The 16,926-nt window shown below is 42.9% G+C and overlaps 1 protein-coding gene across 6 annotated transcripts in view; it reads left to right on the top strand.

The window, feature by feature from the left end:
- snphb (syntaphilin b) overlaps window positions 1–16,386 on the top strand; it is a 41,005-nt gene extending 24,619 nt beyond the window's left edge. For 3 of the 6 annotated variants that reach the window (XM_037541199.1, XM_017710890.2, XM_037541200.1), the window contains 4 exons: window positions 4,776–4,892; window positions 7,480–7,587; window positions 8,099–8,248; window positions 9,508–16,386. In XM_037541199.1, the coding sequence (XP_037397096.1) occupies window positions 4,776–4,892; window positions 7,480–7,587; window positions 8,099–8,248; window positions 9,508–11,236 (2,104 nt within the window). In that variant the 3' untranslated portion in view covers window positions 11,237–16,386. The remainder of the gene's footprint in view (window positions 1–4,775; window positions 4,893–7,479; window positions 7,588–8,098; window positions 8,249–9,507) is intronic. The other 3 variants (XM_037541202.1, XM_037541201.1, XM_037541203.1) reach the window with 1 other exon arrangement.
- The last annotated feature ends 540 nt before the right edge of the window (window positions 16,387–16,926 follow it).

The raw sequence follows: 16,926 nt of genomic DNA, 5'->3' as shown, positions 1-16,926 counted from the left end.
GCGCTCTCTTGTGGTTCATTGGGCATCAGAAACCTGTTGGGTCTCATGGATATGGTTCAGATTCTATTACATAAATTGGTTAAATTTAACTTAAAGTACTATTTTAATATATCCCACTTGGCAGAAACACAGTCTTCCGATTTAATGCATTGCTGTAAGGGGAAAAGTTACAGCAGGTGTTGTCACAAAGCAGCTTTACAGAAAAATCCAGATCTGAGCCCCCATGAGTGTCACCAATGGAGACAGTGGCAAGGAAAAACTCCCTAAGAGTAAAAGGAAGAACCCTTGAGAGAAGCCAAGACTCAAAAGGGGAAACCCATCCTCCTCGAGTCAACACTGTATAGCAAACAGCATTAGTATAAAATATTCGAATACAAAAACAGGTGGAGCAATGGTTAATTAGATAGTTTGAGTTTATTCAGCAGCAGCAGAAGTAGCAGGACAGGCCCGTTTATGGAGAGATATTAGTGAGTTAATAGTGCAACAACTTTAAATGTAGAGTGTGTCTGAGTCCTGAACAGAGGAGAGATAATTCCACCATTTTGGGGCTACGAAGGAAAAAGGTGCTGCACTCAAACCTTTATAAAATCCCAGTTTCTACTTTCAAAGCCATTTCAGAGAAAATATGAGGAAAAACTGGGCTACTGACATCTTTGGTCATGTATCACACAGAGAGAGGACTCATCAAAACAGCAGCCTAACACAGTCTATACACGACCCGCACACTCATTCAACCGCACACACAAAAGAAACAGTATAGCCACAACATCCACTAGCTTATCTCTTTCAAACTGACAACAAAAAAGGCCTTTACCAGTTGGATATACAGCCTTTTGTGTTGTCAGTTTGACAGAGATAACACAAAAAAGGTTGGAAATACAGATCTAGCCACAGTAGTGGTTGACATCTAGCAACATGTTAATACTTTCAGGACGTATTAAGAAGTGAACGTCATTTTTAACCTAAGTTCACATTGTAAGTCACAGAAAGGAGACGACAGCGGCGCTAACAGCCTGTTAATGAAGCGATGCTATTTTTTATTTTTTTATTTGAGGGTCCCATTTTGTAGGGCAAGATTTCAACCACTACCCCTTGTAACTCAGTTCTAAGGGGTTAGGGTGACACTCGAAAACTAGGGGTAGGGGGAAAAAGAAGAAATGGGATTGGGCCTAAATGCTGTTTTATTGGCAAAAGGAGGTTTTACAGATGTTAAATGCTGTGGGAGTAACTGGTGAATTTTGTCTCTCAGAATAAATAGGGGCTGTTGTGGGCTGGAGGTTAGGGAACCAGCTCTGTGACCGGAAGGTTGTTGGTTCAATCCCCTCGCCTGACAGTTCATGACTGAGGTGTCCTTGAGCGAGACACCTAACCCCCAGTTGTTCCCTGGGCGCCTTGGATAGGGCTGCCCATCGCTCTGGGCAAGTGTGCTTACTGCCCCCCTAATGTGTATGTGGGTGTTTCACTGCATGGATGGGTTAAATGCAGAGATCTAATTCCACAGTTGGCAAATGGTTCTAAATTTACTTCAATTAATAGTTGGATTTTCCTCATGTCAGATTAAGCTAATTCAACCGAAGCGTCAATTTCATAAACCCCTGTTTGCTCGTCCTCACCAGGGATGCCAAAGATTGTGGAGGGGACCGTAGATCACAAAATATCATGCTTTTTGTTCTGAACGTTGATTTAGAAGGCTGTAAAATTGAGCCTGACTATTTGACACCGCGACTAATTCCCTTCAAGTGATATTTCACTTAGGTATCAGAACCCGTCTCTGCCTGTTTAACGATAGTGTTGGTTTTGTAAATGTCCAGTGATCCACAGTCCAACATGACCATGTCCCCACAATTCCCAGTCTCTCAACCTGGATATAATCACTGCTTCCATTCAGCTCGTACCTGCTTTTGGGGGGGATTAAGTCTTGAGTGTTGCCTGTTTTAATTATGTTTTGTTTTGTTTTTTTGGATAAGTCATATCTGTTTGGGTTCTGCAGACTGATCACTTTTGCCCATGAGGACTAGAAATGAATGCACCTTAAGGCAATATGTACACTCTTATATTCTCAGCAGAAGCGATAGGAACAGGCTCTCAGCAACACAATAGAGGAATACAGCCAGCTCATAGGCACTGTTTAAACTTGGTAGTAGACTAACTTTGAAAGAGAGAGTCCTGATTGATTAGGTGATTTAGGCCAAGACAAGACTCAAGGAATACTTTAGTGTGTTTTAACCTAATCTCTATCTGCTGTATCTGTAAGACACAGTCAGTTACCGCAGACAGTAAGTTTTTTCTGTACTTAGAAGAGTGCAGGAAACCTACTGACTCCAAACAAATGTACAATAGAAGCCAGTAGACAGTTGCTAAATTCTGTTGGTGAACATTTATGGGAAATTTATATATTTTAAATATATAGAAAACTTTTAGGAATTCTTCGGTTGAGAGCATTCATAAATCAAACTATCATTTTTCTTTCTTTGTCTTCTTTCTGGGAAGAATTAGTGATAATCTGATATTAGCGTAAGTAGAGAAGTGTGGAATTTTCCACCAGCACATGCATTCAGGAAAAGTGACTGAAACCAAACCTTTTTACTGTCTGAGAGGAGGCAGTTTATTCTTTAAATGTTACTCTCTGATGGTGCAGAAGACTTAATGGTGATTCTCCTTCAATCTCTTTTATCAGAAATACCTTAATAAAGTAATAAATCGAGACATAATATACAGGAGAGATAAAGGACAGATGAGAGATTAGTTGCAGGTAACAATGTGTTATTACCTCTGTAACTTAATTGAGATCTCTATTCAAACTCAAGAGGAGATGCATGAGAAGGAGACCGTTTGGATAAAACTTTATGAGAACAGCTTATTCTTTTTTTTCTTTCATTCGCTCATTTCTGCCTCATCCTAAGACCTGTATTGTTAGGTTAACAGTTGTAGTGTTAAATTTGTTTTGTATAGCCTTTAAAATGTTTGTTCATGGAATTCAGCAATTGGCCAGTGGCTTCTATTTTTGAGTTTCTGGTTTATGAGGAGCCTGGCCTCTTCCTATTTTCCTTATTATATCAAAACCAGGACTGCAAAACAGCAGAGGGCGCCCTCGAGCGAGTTCTCAATGAGTGGGAGTGAATGGAGCTAAACGGCTAAAAGCAAAAAAGTTAAAATAGTTTCTGATCACTCACCCAGATCTTTCCTTTAGTTTTAGAAAGTAGAAGGATGTATTCCAGTAAAAAAGCAATGAAAACATACCTACATATTTCCTTTTTTCCAGAGCCAATGGGTTTTGGGCAGCAGGACACTAGCATTACTACTACTGAGTACTGATTGGTTGGCAAGCGGAGCAGCTTAGTGGCTGTTTGCGTTCACAGTCGTCATGGACGTCTTTAAACCCCTGTCACTCAAATTTAAAAGCTCTTAAAAATATAACAGGTGTGGTAAAAACATTTTATGCTATTCTGTGTTCAGGAAATATGTTTAAAATGTTTCAGCATGATAATTTCAAATGATCCATCTTAACCCATTCATTTTGGACTCGCTCGGGAGCGCCCTCTAGTGTTTGGGAAACCCAGAAGACATTGCAGAGAGAGAATTCTCCACTCTACAAGTTCTTTTGGAAAAGCAGTGAAGTTATTATTTGAGGAGATCAGCTGCACCGTAGAAAAAGGTTAAAAACACTGTAATATTCCTTCGGTCGTCCATCCTTCAATCCAAAACACCAGCCACTTTATTAGGTACCTGTTCAGTTGCTTGTTAACACAAATAACTAATCAACCAATCACACGGCTGCAACTCACTGCATTTAGGCATGTAGAGGTGGTCAAGACAACTTGCTGAAGTGCAGACCGAGCATCAGAATGGAGAAGAAAGGGGATTTAAGGGACTTTGAACGTGGCGTGGTTGTTGGTGCCAGACGGGCTGGTCTGAGTATTTCAGAAACTGCTGATCTGCTGGGATTTTCACACACAACCATCTCTAGGGTTTACAGAGAACAGTCCAAAAAAGAGGAAATGTCCAGTGAGCGGTCAGTTGTGTGGACGAAAATGCCTTGTTGATGTGAGAGGTCAGAGGAGAATGGGCAGACTGGTTCCAGATGATAGAAAGACATCAGGAACTCAAATAACCAACCAAAATCTCTGAGGAACGTTTCCAACACCTTGTTGAAAGTCTGCCATGAAGAATTAAGACAGTTCTGAAGGCAAAAGGGAGTCCAACCTTTCACTAGCAAGGTACCTAATAAAGTGGCCAGTGAGTGTATGTAAAAGGCCAAAAACTAAACATGTGTGGAAGTGATAGAAATGATGGGCATGTGGCAGGGCTGAGAGTAGGAGAGTATGAAGAGATGAGTACACTGCATGTTCTTTTCTGAGTGGTGAATCTTATCCATTCTTTAGCAGGCCAGTGACAACATTTTTACACAGTCTAAATGTTTCTGGATTAACGTCCAACTGGGTAGAAATGTGCTGCTTCCTTCTTCTCACACCTCTTTCCTCACTGTTGACCTTATCAGGGTAAATCTTCTAGAAAGTGCCACACTGTTCCAGGTAGCTTCTCAGTGACAGTGAAGTTTGTTTTCTTTGATGCGTATTTGCCAGGAGCAGATTTTCCGCTGAGTATTTATTTAGTGTTAATAGTATTTTGAGGCTATAACGAATATCCAAAGTAGTTTTCCTTTTAAGGTCCATCCTTAATTCTGCCATGACAAAGCAAAAACACAGTTTACCTCTGAGCAGGTGTGTGCGTGAGTATGTCCCCTGTGTAATGGTGCATTCTTGTGTGTGGGTCAGTTTTGACTATTGCAGGTTTATAGAGCTAGACTACACCCCCATGGAGTCAGGCATTATGGTCTCTATGAGGCAGAGCCGAGGATTTCTATCCCCCAAGTCTCCGGAGCGTCACTGTCGGTCAGCACATCATCCCTCTCCCACCCATCTCTCATTCTGTACCTTCTTCTCGTTTACTCTCTCTCTCTTTGTGTCTGGCATGGATTCAGTCTCCTCACTTAAACAGCATCCTGAGATTTTTAAATTTGACTGACACAAACACCTAACTTGTGCTTTCACTCATTGGCCACTTTATGAGATCCACCTTCTATAAGTCGACTATATTTAAGCAACAGAACACGAGAGGGAGTGTGTTATTGTGAAATAACATCACAACTGTGATAACACAGATTGGTGATAACACATGACCTCGAGTGTTCTACTGCTTTTATAAAACAGTTAAATAAATAAGGTAAGAAATGAATAAACCGGCCGTGAAGGCGGCGTTTAATATGTTTTCATGTTCAGCTCCTTCCACCAAATTATAGCTCCTTAACCATCAGCTTGTTGCTACGTCAGAGTAACGAGCTCCACCCACTCGCTGCACAACCAGCAATTCGTTCTCCAGCTCCTTACACTAAATTCCCAAACTGTCATCACCGCTGAGCAGCTTTACAGTCAGCAGCTATGACAGAAGAACAACTAAACAACCTGGAATCAGCCAGAAATGAACCGAATACTATTTGCCAAGCATGAAGTCTCATCTTCAGAGTCTGACCAAATCAGACTGAGCCATAAAACTACCACAATATCAAGTTCAGCTCGGTTTTGTCGATTTTTGCTAGATCATTATTAATGTTGTTTTGCTCCAACCATCTGTTCCAGCATCTCACGGCTCATTTAGTTTGGCAAATGGTAGTCGGTTCATTTCTGATGTTGCTCAGTGGTGATAACAGTTTCAGGATTTAGTGTAGTCTCGTCTTCAGAGTCTGACCAAATCGGCTGTCGGTCAGATGCGATCTTAAAAGTACCAATTTTCTGTTTGTGTAAAGTAAGAAGTAAAAACATTCAATTAGCTCAAGCGTCAAAGCCGTAATGTTATGGCGAAATAGCGGCACGGTTACAACACTACTCAACCACTCAGCTTGCATGTCTGTTGTATAATAATTATGTATGGCTTTGTGGGCAGAAGTTGAAGCTACAGTCTATAGCCCTGTACAAACAAAGCTGACCTACAAGGTGGGTGTTTTAATAAAGTGACCAGTGAATGCAGTTAATGCAGTTCAGAAGTTAAAGCTGCACTATGTAAGATTTGCGGAAGAAGTATTACTGAGTCAGTGCCCATGCTCTGCTGTGAATCATGTAAAGCCTGAAATAACTATTTAAAAGGTATCAGGTTAGATTTTGTGGGGGTCTTTCAGGCTGCACCATATGTGTCACACACACAGCCTCAAAAGAGAAGGTCCAGCTCAATATTTAGGTGTAACAAGACAGAATAAGTCAGACTCGTGCGGTTTGTAAGAAATTAAGAGGCTTACTGGTTTGAGGGAGTTCCGAAGTCATAGTCAAAAAAAGGCCAAGGTCAGTTCCAAAACCATCCAAAACCAAGAAAACAGTGCAATAACAAAGTCATAGACATAAGGCAGAAAGGCAGAGTCGTAACAAATGGGCAAAAGGTCAATAAACAATAAAAACATATCAGAATACATAATGAAATGCTCAGTAGTTCTGGTAACAGCAACAACACCTCACAATTTGTCTAAGCTAAAGCCTGAGCTTAAAAAGCTAACTAATCAGATCACATGGCAGGCAGGTCGGGTGTGGAGGAGACAGTCACGTGATCATTCAAGGCTTTATTGGAATTGGAGTCCATGCTGGAAGCAAGCATGACACTAATGCATCTCAAATGCAAAAGCAACATAGTAGATAATTTACTTACGGTGCTCAGGTCACTTATGTAGTTCTCTTTGAGAAATTCTCTTAAAACATGCTCAGAATCTTCAAATTCATTGCATGCAGTTACACGTTTCCACCAGAGAGGTCTCCAAATCCCTAAAACTTACATAGTGTAGCTCTAATGTTTCACAAACTCGACATTAACTCATATCAGTTATGTGACTTGCATGGGATTATAATAACAGGGACAGTTACTTTTTAGTAGTTTAATGCACTTGTATGCAGTAAGCAGGTTAATCTGTTCTAGAGTTAGAAACCGGCTCTGATTGGCTGACAGTGCTGTACTTGGTGTGCAGGATGAATCCAGACAGTCATCAGATTATCATGCCTCCACATCCACTGCTGACTGAACTGCTTGCTCAGCTTTTGCCACCTGGCCTTGATTCATTTCATTTTGCAAACATGATTTGTATTCATCATTCTGATGAATCCTTCCTTTCTCGGAATATTTGCCGTATTATAGCTCACACTCGTCTGCTTGCATAATTTCTCTCTTTGCCCATTTTTTCTGTCCCTTTGCCTGTGGTGTTCTCTCGTATCCTAGCAGATGGTACTATCTATTGAGTTAATGAATCTGTGCTGTGGCATGTTAGTGGTGTTCTGTAGTGTGGGTGGGCATGTGGTGTTGTCGTGCTCTGTAGGACTGTAGATTTTGGCTGTTTTTGGCTTTGTATTTGTAGTTATAATGATCAACCCAGACTGTTTTGCAGTGCCCTATGCTTGTGTGATTGTTGTGCGAGAACTGCTTTAAAGCTGTTTTGTTGTGCTGCAGGCGGAGTCCGGCGCCTGTCAGTAATCGCGATCCTTTTGGCAATGCGTCCCTCAGCAGCAGCAGCACATCAGGCTCGTGCAAGGGCAGTGATGGAAGCCCCACCCCCAGGTAGGAACGCATTTTCTGCAGTATGGTGCTGGTGCAAAAACAAATCTCAACAACGAAGACTTGCTCATGTGGTGTCCGACACTGGGATGCACTTACATGGGATTTTTGGGCAAATGCTGTTATCTGACAATGTCTATGTACATGTCTGCCAATGCTGATACTTATCACTAGCATACTTCATACGTCAGTTATCTGCCGATATCGATATGATTGTGATGTCATCATGCAACCATATTTCTAACATACTGTTACATTTTAAATGGGACCAAAGTTCATTGCTCAGCTAAAAAAACGGAAGTAGATGCAATTTTGAAGCCTCAATTTTTGTCTGTTTCAAGCCATTTTATACATAACAGTACGCCATGCCATTCCAGAAAACACATAAATGTGTCTAGACTACTTAAAAACTCAGTCCAGTTGGAAGAACATACGTGATATCTTTACGTTTGCACAGTGTAAATGAGATTTTTTTGCTAAAAAGTTCGTTTACCTTTCTTCTCTTCTTGTTCAGGCGTCACATGAAGTACACCTCCTGCACAGATAACCATGGCATCAAACCCCCTCCCCCGGAGCAATACCTGACCCCTCTGCAGCAGAAGGAGGTATGCATCAGACATTTGAGGGCGCGGCTCAAAGACACCATCGAAAGACTACAGGACAGGTAAAACATAACATTAAGTGCATTACCTGTATACCCCGATCAGGCATAACATTATGACCACCTCCTTTTTTACACTCACTGTCCACTTTATCAGCTCCACTTACTGTATAGCTGCACTCTGTAGTTCTACAGTTACAGACTGTAGTCCATCTGTTTCTCTGATACTCTGTTACCCTGTTCTTCATTGGTCAGGACCCCCATGGACCCTCACAGAGCAGGTACAATTCAGTGGTGGGTCATTCTCAGCACTGCTGTAACACTGACGTGGTGGTGGTGTGTTAGTGTGTGTTGCGCTGGTCTCAGTGGATCAGACACAGCAGTGCTGCTGGAGTTTTTAAACACTTCAGTGTCACTGCTGGGCTGAGAATAGTCCACTGAGCAAAAATATCCAGCCAACAGCATCCTGTGACCACTGATGAAGGACTAGAGGATGACCAACACAAACTGTGCAGCAGCAGATGAGCTGTCGTCTCTGGCTTTACATCTACAAGGTGGACTGACAAGGTAGGAGTGTCTAATAGAGTGGACAGTGAGTGGACACAGTGTTTAAAATCTCCAGCAGCACTGCTGTGTCTGATCCACTCATGACAGCGCAACACACATTAACACACCACCACCACGTCAGTGTTACTGCAGTGCTGAGAATGATCCACCACCCACATAGTGTCTGCTCTGTGAGGGTTCTTGGGGGTCCTGACCACTGAAGAACAGGGTAACAGAGTATCAGAGAAACAGATGGACTACAGTCTGAAACTGTACTACAAAGTGCAGCTATACAGTAAGTAGAGCTGATAAAATGGACCTTAGAAACAAGGAGGTGGTCATCATGTTATGCCTGAACAGTGTATATAATATATATACATATATATGTGTGTGTGTGTGTGTGTGTGTGTGTGTGTGTGTGTGTGTGTGTGTGTGTGTGTGTGTATTCTGTGTGAATGCTTTGCAGCTTTATTTCAGCTACAGCAACTGTCAGATCCTGAATTGCTCTAAATAGGCCAACAACTCAATATTTGCATGGAAATTGCTTTACAATTTGTTATTTATTCCACATCATAAGAGGCCACACATTTCTCATGCATTTTAAAGTGTTTGCACATCAAGTCTAAACTGTATTATTTAGTTACATCACTTCCAGTGTTCTCAAAAATGCTGAGTAACCCTTGTTTTCTAACCTCTTTCTGTTCCTCTTTTCTCTCTTCACTCTTTTTATTCTGTGGTCTTCTTTGCTCTCTCTCTCTTTCTCAATCTTTCCCCAGGGACTCAGAAATCGATGAGCTGCGGACTCAGCTGTCCCGGATGCAGGAGGACTGGATTGAGGAAGAATGTCACCGTGTGGAGGCCCAGCTGGCCCTGAAGGAGGCACGCCGGGAGATCCAACAACTCAAGCAGGTGGTCGATGTTGTGCGTTCCAGCCTGGGTGAGACAGACACAGGCGTGCAAAAGTGCTTCCAAGACATTAATGTGCAGAACCACAAGCTGGAGACCCTCCTGCAGAACATGGAGCTGGCCCAGGCTGGAGGGGCCAAGGAAGTTGAAGCTCTGGACTCCGGGGGAGGGGTGGTGGGGGCAGGGCTGGGGGTCGGCGAGTGTCTGGTGAGGTCCTGTGAAGGCTCTCCAGCACGCTCAGTGACACGCAGCTCTACCTACACCAAGCTGAGCGACCAGGCAGCGGTGGAGCGCAATGGAAGCGGTAGCGGCTCAGACTTGCCGTGCCTGTCGGGGGATGGCACTCAGGACAGCGGTTTCGTGTGCTGTGGAGAGGCATCTTTGGGTCCAGCGTCCCGGGCCGAACTGCTGCTGGAGGCTGCTTGCCTGTCAGAGGAGACAGCCTCACTGCTCAGTGCCTGCTCACGCCTGCCGCACTCAGCCACTTACGATGGGCTATGCTGCAGAGATCGCCGGGCGCTACTGCTCCGCTGTGGCCTGGGCAGGACGACGGGAGTAGGTGGAGGACCCAGCGTGAGCCTCAGTCACCCCTGCCTGTCACACCACCACCTATATCTGCACCACCTGCGAGAGCAGGCCATCCAGACAGAGTATGACCAGGGGCCAGCATCTGCCCCAGCCCACGGCCCCAGTGCACCCTTCAACACCGACTTGGACACCATCGCCGAGCGCACCTTCCGCTCGCAGGCCTGCAGCCCAACTTCCACCTGGTTGTCAGATGAGGGGGATGACTTGGACTCGGTTGCCACAGAATCAGTCGTCACGGCCACAGTTGCCATGGAAAGTATCTTCACAGACTCCGTAGCCACCGAGTCCATGCCAACAGCAGGTATTGTCCTGCAGTCTACCTCCTTGCCCCCTGATGCGGTGGAATCAGCTAATCCAGTGGAGTCTATGTTTATGGAGGATGTTGTGACCCATCAGCCTGGTATCTTACCATCTGTTGCAGAGGGATCCACTAGAAAAGCATCTGTTTCTGGCGAATTGATTGTTACAGAGAATGTTGCTGCAGAGTCTTTTTCTGTGGCAAGCAAAGCTACAGTAACTGATACTGCTGCTGTTCCTCCTACTCTAAACCCACAGCCAAGCAGCCCAACTTCTGTCCCCTGCATTATGCAAGTAGCACTACTGGAGGACAAAACAGAGCCCTCCCCACAAACCTCGCAGCCACAAAGCATTGCTTCCCAGGGAGAGCAGACCAGCATCAGCGGTGTCACTGTGGTAGAAATGGAGGAGGACAATGACGACGAGCAAGGAGCAGAGGCTGGAGCAGACGACCCCAGGTCTTCTGGCTGTGGTGTCCCCATCAAAAGCTACTGGAGCCGCCACTTCCTGGTGGATCTTCTAGCCGTGGCAGTGCCGGTAGTGCCCACGGTGGCATGGTTGTGCCGGGGACCACGGCAGGGTGGGCAGCCCATGTACCACATAGGGGCCCTGCTGCGCGGCTGCTGCACTGTGGCCCTCCACTCCCTGCGCCGCGGGGGAAGCATGCGACATTACCCTGCAGGGGGAGGAGGGGCAGGGGGTGTGAGTATATGATATCATGGCCCTGGAGCTCCTCACAGCACTGTTCACGGACTGGACATGCACACAGATTATGGAGTGCTATGAACATCCGAAGCAAAGCCGAGTTAGGGGTAAAACTGGGACTGCATCGGTCGGCTAATAAAACAACTGTTGCCATGGAATCCTAACCATAACAGCTCTGGTCCTGCTGTAGTCTTTAAGAAAGGATGGGGAGAGAGAAGGGAGAACGGTATGTACTAGCAAATCGTAGTTGAATTATTGTCAACCCTTGTTGGTTTTTGTAACGGTCGCCCTTACCTTTAAAACCTCACCTGTGACCCCTTTCTCCAAGACTAGTTGGCAGGACAAGGAGCTGCTGTGTATGTGACGCACATCTGATGGACACCTGGCGGAGATCTGACACACACCAAATGCTCCCACGCACATTTGTGGCACAGAATACTCCTTGTTTGCCTGACACTGATTGTACCTTCCAGGGAGTTAAGAAACGGCGAGAAAAAGGACTGAATGCCTGGTTCTCTGTCTTCCTTCTTCCTTCCCCTTAGTTTACCCCTCTGGCTGTTATGGTTTAAACCAGTAAAAGAAGGCTGGTTTGTAATACCTTATGTGTGCGTTGATACATGTGAGTGGGTGTTTGTGTTGTGGTCTCTGTGTAGTGTAGCCAAAGCACCTGAACGATTAAAGGAGGTTGTTACTGTAGCAGTTCTAGGTAGGCTATTCCTCCCATTATGCCTGACTAACGGCCTTTGACATATGGCGGTCATTTTTCCCCTAAAGGAAACGGGCTAGTTGCTACTACCAAGCTATTTAAACGCTTTGCATATACCACCAGTGTCACTCCTAGAATTAAGTCCATAAGAAATGCATTAAAAATATTATCTTTATAAAAATAATATCTTTATTCTGTTATTTGAAGCCAAATTTAGTAGTGTATGGTAAACAAGGATTCCTGCATTATAACGATGTATTTGGTCTTTTGATTGTTACACATGGAAGGATGAAAGAGGTAAAACGATGCATGGAAAAGAAGCAGTCATACAGAGTTTATAGTAATACTGGCTCTTACTGACATTGATCAGGATTTAAGGACTGTACCAGGGTCTATGTGAAGTCTCTGTGGGTACATTTCTTGTTGTTTTTGCACTTTGAGAGACGGTCAGTGTGTGTATTCCCTTTACTTTAAATGTAATGTTAGTGTCATTTTTCAACGTTCTGTGTTTCTCGCCATCTGAAAAGCTATGTCAATCAGAACGTGTTGGAAATGTTGGTTTTTTTTCCACTGTAGAGTAACGTACTGACGTCAATTGCACTAAAATTCACTTTATTGGCAGTTACTTGAACTTTAGCGTGTTTGTGTATGTAAAATCCAATGTATCTACGTGTTTGCAGATCAGATGTTGAGCAGAAACCACCTCATCAGTCGTGTACGCCTGCATTCATGCACCAGCCACTTCATTAGAAAAACCTACCTAGCTTGATCCAGTTAAGAAACTGTGGCCCATCTATTGCCATGCAGTTGGTGTTAGCCATCCTGACAATGTTCGTTTTCTGTATAAACACCAGCAACGTTAGGGTTCTGCAGTACGCCCACTACCACATCTCTACCATGTCCAACTCCAAATCTTGTGTTGTCACCCTAATCCTTCTGGCTTGTGTGTTGAGAACAGGCTCCCACTCAGATTGTATCTGGCCAATACTGGCCAAAAGGGTATAGGATGGCTGACAGACAGATAGGCTACAATGTGTTATATTTCAGCTGTAAATATAAGGGATTTGTAAGATAGGTGGTCAAAAAGCGGCCAGTGAACAGAAGTCAAAGTTTCTAATGAAGTGGATGGTGAGTGTAGATGTACATTTTTTAAATAATAAGGGTAAAATCAAAGAGGCCTGGTCCCATTTCTTCTTTTTACCCCTACCCCTTGTTTTCAAGTGTCACCTTAACCCCTTGGAACTGAGTTACAAGGGGTAGATTTTGAAATCTTGCCCTACAAAATGGGACCCTCAAATAAAAAAATAACAGCTTTAACAGCCACTAGTGCTGCTCTGTAGGCAACCTGGCCTCAATTCAGTGAAAGTGAGCTCCTCACTGCTGGGCTTTAGTGACGTTTAGGGCATCATACGCCTTCAAAGAGGGGCATAAGACAATTATTTAGCCCACCGCTAACTCTTTAGTGATATGAAACTGAAGTCAGCTATTCACCAGTTTCTTGTTCACATGTTCCCGTTCCACCTTAAATGGTGCAGCAGTCACATTCTGGCACTTCAGGTGTCAGAACTGCTGGACTATTTAAGGTGGAGCAGAAAGTTAGATAGCTAGCAACCAAAACAGTAGCATGCTATTAGCGACCTTTTATGAAGAAAACGATCATAATACATCGAAACGTTATTAAACTGAGACGAAACAGCGGTTATCGTGATTTTAAACAGAGAAAATTCTCACGTTTGTGGGTTTCTCTGGTCGCTCGCGCGCCCATCTTGCCGGTTTTTCTTTGTTTTTTCTCATAACACCTTGTTTGGAGTCTCTGAAAACCTCCGTTTGGAGAACCATATAGCCCTAACACGTCGCCCTACCCCTCTATCTCAACATAAATCAGGACACCTTACCCCAACGTGAATGCGCAAAACAGAGGGCTAAGGGCTGAGCGGTAGGGGCCAGGGGTGAAATGGGATCAGGCCTTAGAAGTATCCTAGAGAAATCATAATGCTCTGGATGTTTTTTCTCTCTTAGCCATCAGTAACAGCTGCCTTTCGGTCTACACTCCCCGCCCTGATGTGTGTGGAGTGACTGCTTTGTCTCGCTGTGCTCTGGCTTCTGTGTACTGTAGTGTGCATTAAGTGACTGTGGCCCTTTAGGGTTTTCCAGCTTTTGTGGTCGCTGTTTTCACTTGAAATCATATGACAATCTTTTTGTTGCGCTTTGTGTAACGACAGATATTCACCACTAATTTGGAAGTGCAGCTTTGATTGAATACCCCGGCCTCGTTCAGGCTCTTCTAGCACATACTTGTGATTGTATGATGATGAAAGTATATAAGATTATAAAATGTTATAATTCATTTGTGTCTTTCAATGTTAAGATTACGAATGAGTGGCCTTTGTGTTGGTTCTGATGTGATCGAAAAAACGACCCAAAAATCCATTACCTCTAGTTAGCCATTGGAATAACAAATGACCTTAGATGCTGTTGCAAAGCCTGACGTTTGTACTGAAAGCGGCATACAAGGCCTTGACATGCTTTTCTTGAAGCCATATTCTACTGGAGGTGTGTATGTAGACCCTTCATTCTGGTCAGTAATAATGTACGACTCCTCACGTGGTAGTAAGGGGGTTCTGTTAATGTGTGTGTGCACTTCTGTGTGTTGTGTAAAGCCTGAAACAACCTGGAAATGCTTAGGGATATTTGTGCTGCATCTCAGTCTTTTTGTTCCCTTCGATGCCTCATGTCTTACAAGATACTATAACCTCTGAATGATAGAGATTTATGAGTCATCATATTGTAAGGGTTGGCCCCAGACAAACCAGTATGTGCAGCAATTAGTTCATGTCCTAATGAATTCATTAATGACCAGGACAGAGGCTTCAAGCGAACCATCGCAAAGCCACAAATCATTACATCCTCAAATAGAGGTATACATTCAGTCTCTTCGCCAAACACTGCAAAGCTTCTGGAATAAAGGCAGGCCAGTACTGCTTACACTGCTGTGCTGTGGAGCATAATATAGACCTGGCATCTTTCTTTTGAGGCTGAGCTTTACCTTCCATATTCTACCAATTTAGCAAGCGGGTCATTCTACAGGAACATCCGCTTTTCTGTCTGTCCATAGGAGTCACTGGTGTCACTGATCGTCATCGGTGTTACGCACTAGAAAGGTAACACCAGAGACATTTTTTCATGGAAAACTCATTTTCGGAAATGGCTGATACCGAACATCAAACCACATGTTGTCAGTCACGGAACGTCCACTAAAATATGCCATTTAACCCATTTCTATTCTACTTTTCCACAGTTACCCAAGAATAGAGTCGGTCACACCAGTGACGTCAACTAAGAGCTTCATATGAAATCATGAGCTGAATGAGCAAATCTCTGATAACTGAAAGACACGGTGGACTCGCCATGTGCTTTTCTACATAGATCCTCAGAAAACAGGTAAAGGGAAGTAGAGCGATGTCATCAGTGAGACTTTTATTTCAAAATAAGAGTCACGCAGTAACACCGGTGACACGACTCCTGGGGACCCCAACTTTCTTAATATATTAAATTTTTTTTGCCATTAGTTTTCTTTGTCATCTAATTCATATATTTCTTAGTCATGTATAGATAATTGTAGTTAAGATTGCAGTGTTTTTTTTTTCCCTCAAAATATGGCCTCAGCCTTTACACACGACTCTGAGGACGAGCTCTTCTGACTTGGTTAGAATTCTGCATAAATGATTTAAAAACCAGTATTGCTAAATTGATGCTCAAGGTGGAATTGTCAAAATAACGTATGGTATTATCTCAAAAATATAAATAAATTGTAACCCTATCATGTTTTTCACGTGTAATGTATCTGTAAACACTAGGGACACAAAAATGGACATTTCTGTAGAATGACCCATACAGCAGAAAAGGTTATATTTGATAGGAGGCAACTTGCATAGGTTTAAACTTCATATCTTTTCTAGTAAATCAAAAGAACATAGAGCAGGATCATTGATAATTCAGTTCTTAAGACTGACAGGATTGATAAGGTCGGACTTTTCAGCTTCCCCTATTAATATAGAATTCCTGCACATACACACATTTCATGAATGTTACAGTGGTTTTTAATAGACCTCTTTGATCGTCTAAGAATCTGGATTCTTCATTTTGAACGTTTTTTGTTTGTTCTTGAGTCACGTTGTTCTTTCAGTGGACATCATATTCAGTGTTTTGTTTCTGTTAATGTTAGTGCTATATCAGTATATGAGTTCATTCAAGTGGCTTCTTTAAAACACCCCAATAGGGACGTGTATGAATAAGTCTGTTCACGTTATCAGTGAGAATATAGTTGTATATCAGCTATTTTAATAGCAATAGTAGTGTGTACAGGCATCACTGTTCATAGCTATTACTCCATTTCCACTCACTGCTCTGTAGAAACCAAAAGCCTCTATATTAAACAGCATGGTGAATATTCTTCCTCCTCTCTGCTCTTTTTTCCTTTACACTGTTATGTATTCTCTGTATGTTCTTGATATTATGCATAAAGGCTTGTAGTATTTTAATAAGCATTTTCTAATTTTATGGCTCGTTGTTTTAGATGGTGCCATCCATCCTTAACCTTTTCAACTCCTTGTGTGGAACCGGTGGTTCCAAAATGCACTTCGTCATAATCTTCATAACTTTCATATTCCATAAGCTCCATTCAGAAGCTGGGCGTCGTATGAGGCTGTAACTCTTCTCTCCAGTCTAATAGACGGTGATGTCATTTTAAACCCTTATAACCCTCTTCAGTGATCTGCTCTGTAAAAATGACTTTTATAAAATAACACAAAGAGCGTCAGAGATTTTTGGCTTTCAGCAGTAAATTCTAAACGTGACCATAAAACACGTTCTGTTAATTTAAGGGGAGAATTTACAAAAAAAATAAATACATTAAAAATTTTATTTCATACAGTTACTGAATAATTTGCCTCATTTGGTCTTGTAAATTCAGATGGAAAAACCAAAATATACC

The sequence above is a fragment of the Pygocentrus nattereri genome, chromosome 9 (assembly GCF_015220715.1).
Source record: "Pygocentrus nattereri isolate fPygNat1 chromosome 9, fPygNat1.pri, whole genome shotgun sequence".
Classification (NCBI taxonomy): Eukaryota; Metazoa; Chordata; class Actinopteri; order Characiformes; family Serrasalmidae; genus Pygocentrus; species Pygocentrus nattereri.
Note: the sequence above shows the minus strand (reverse complement) of the source record. Positions and strands in the feature narration are given on the sequence as shown.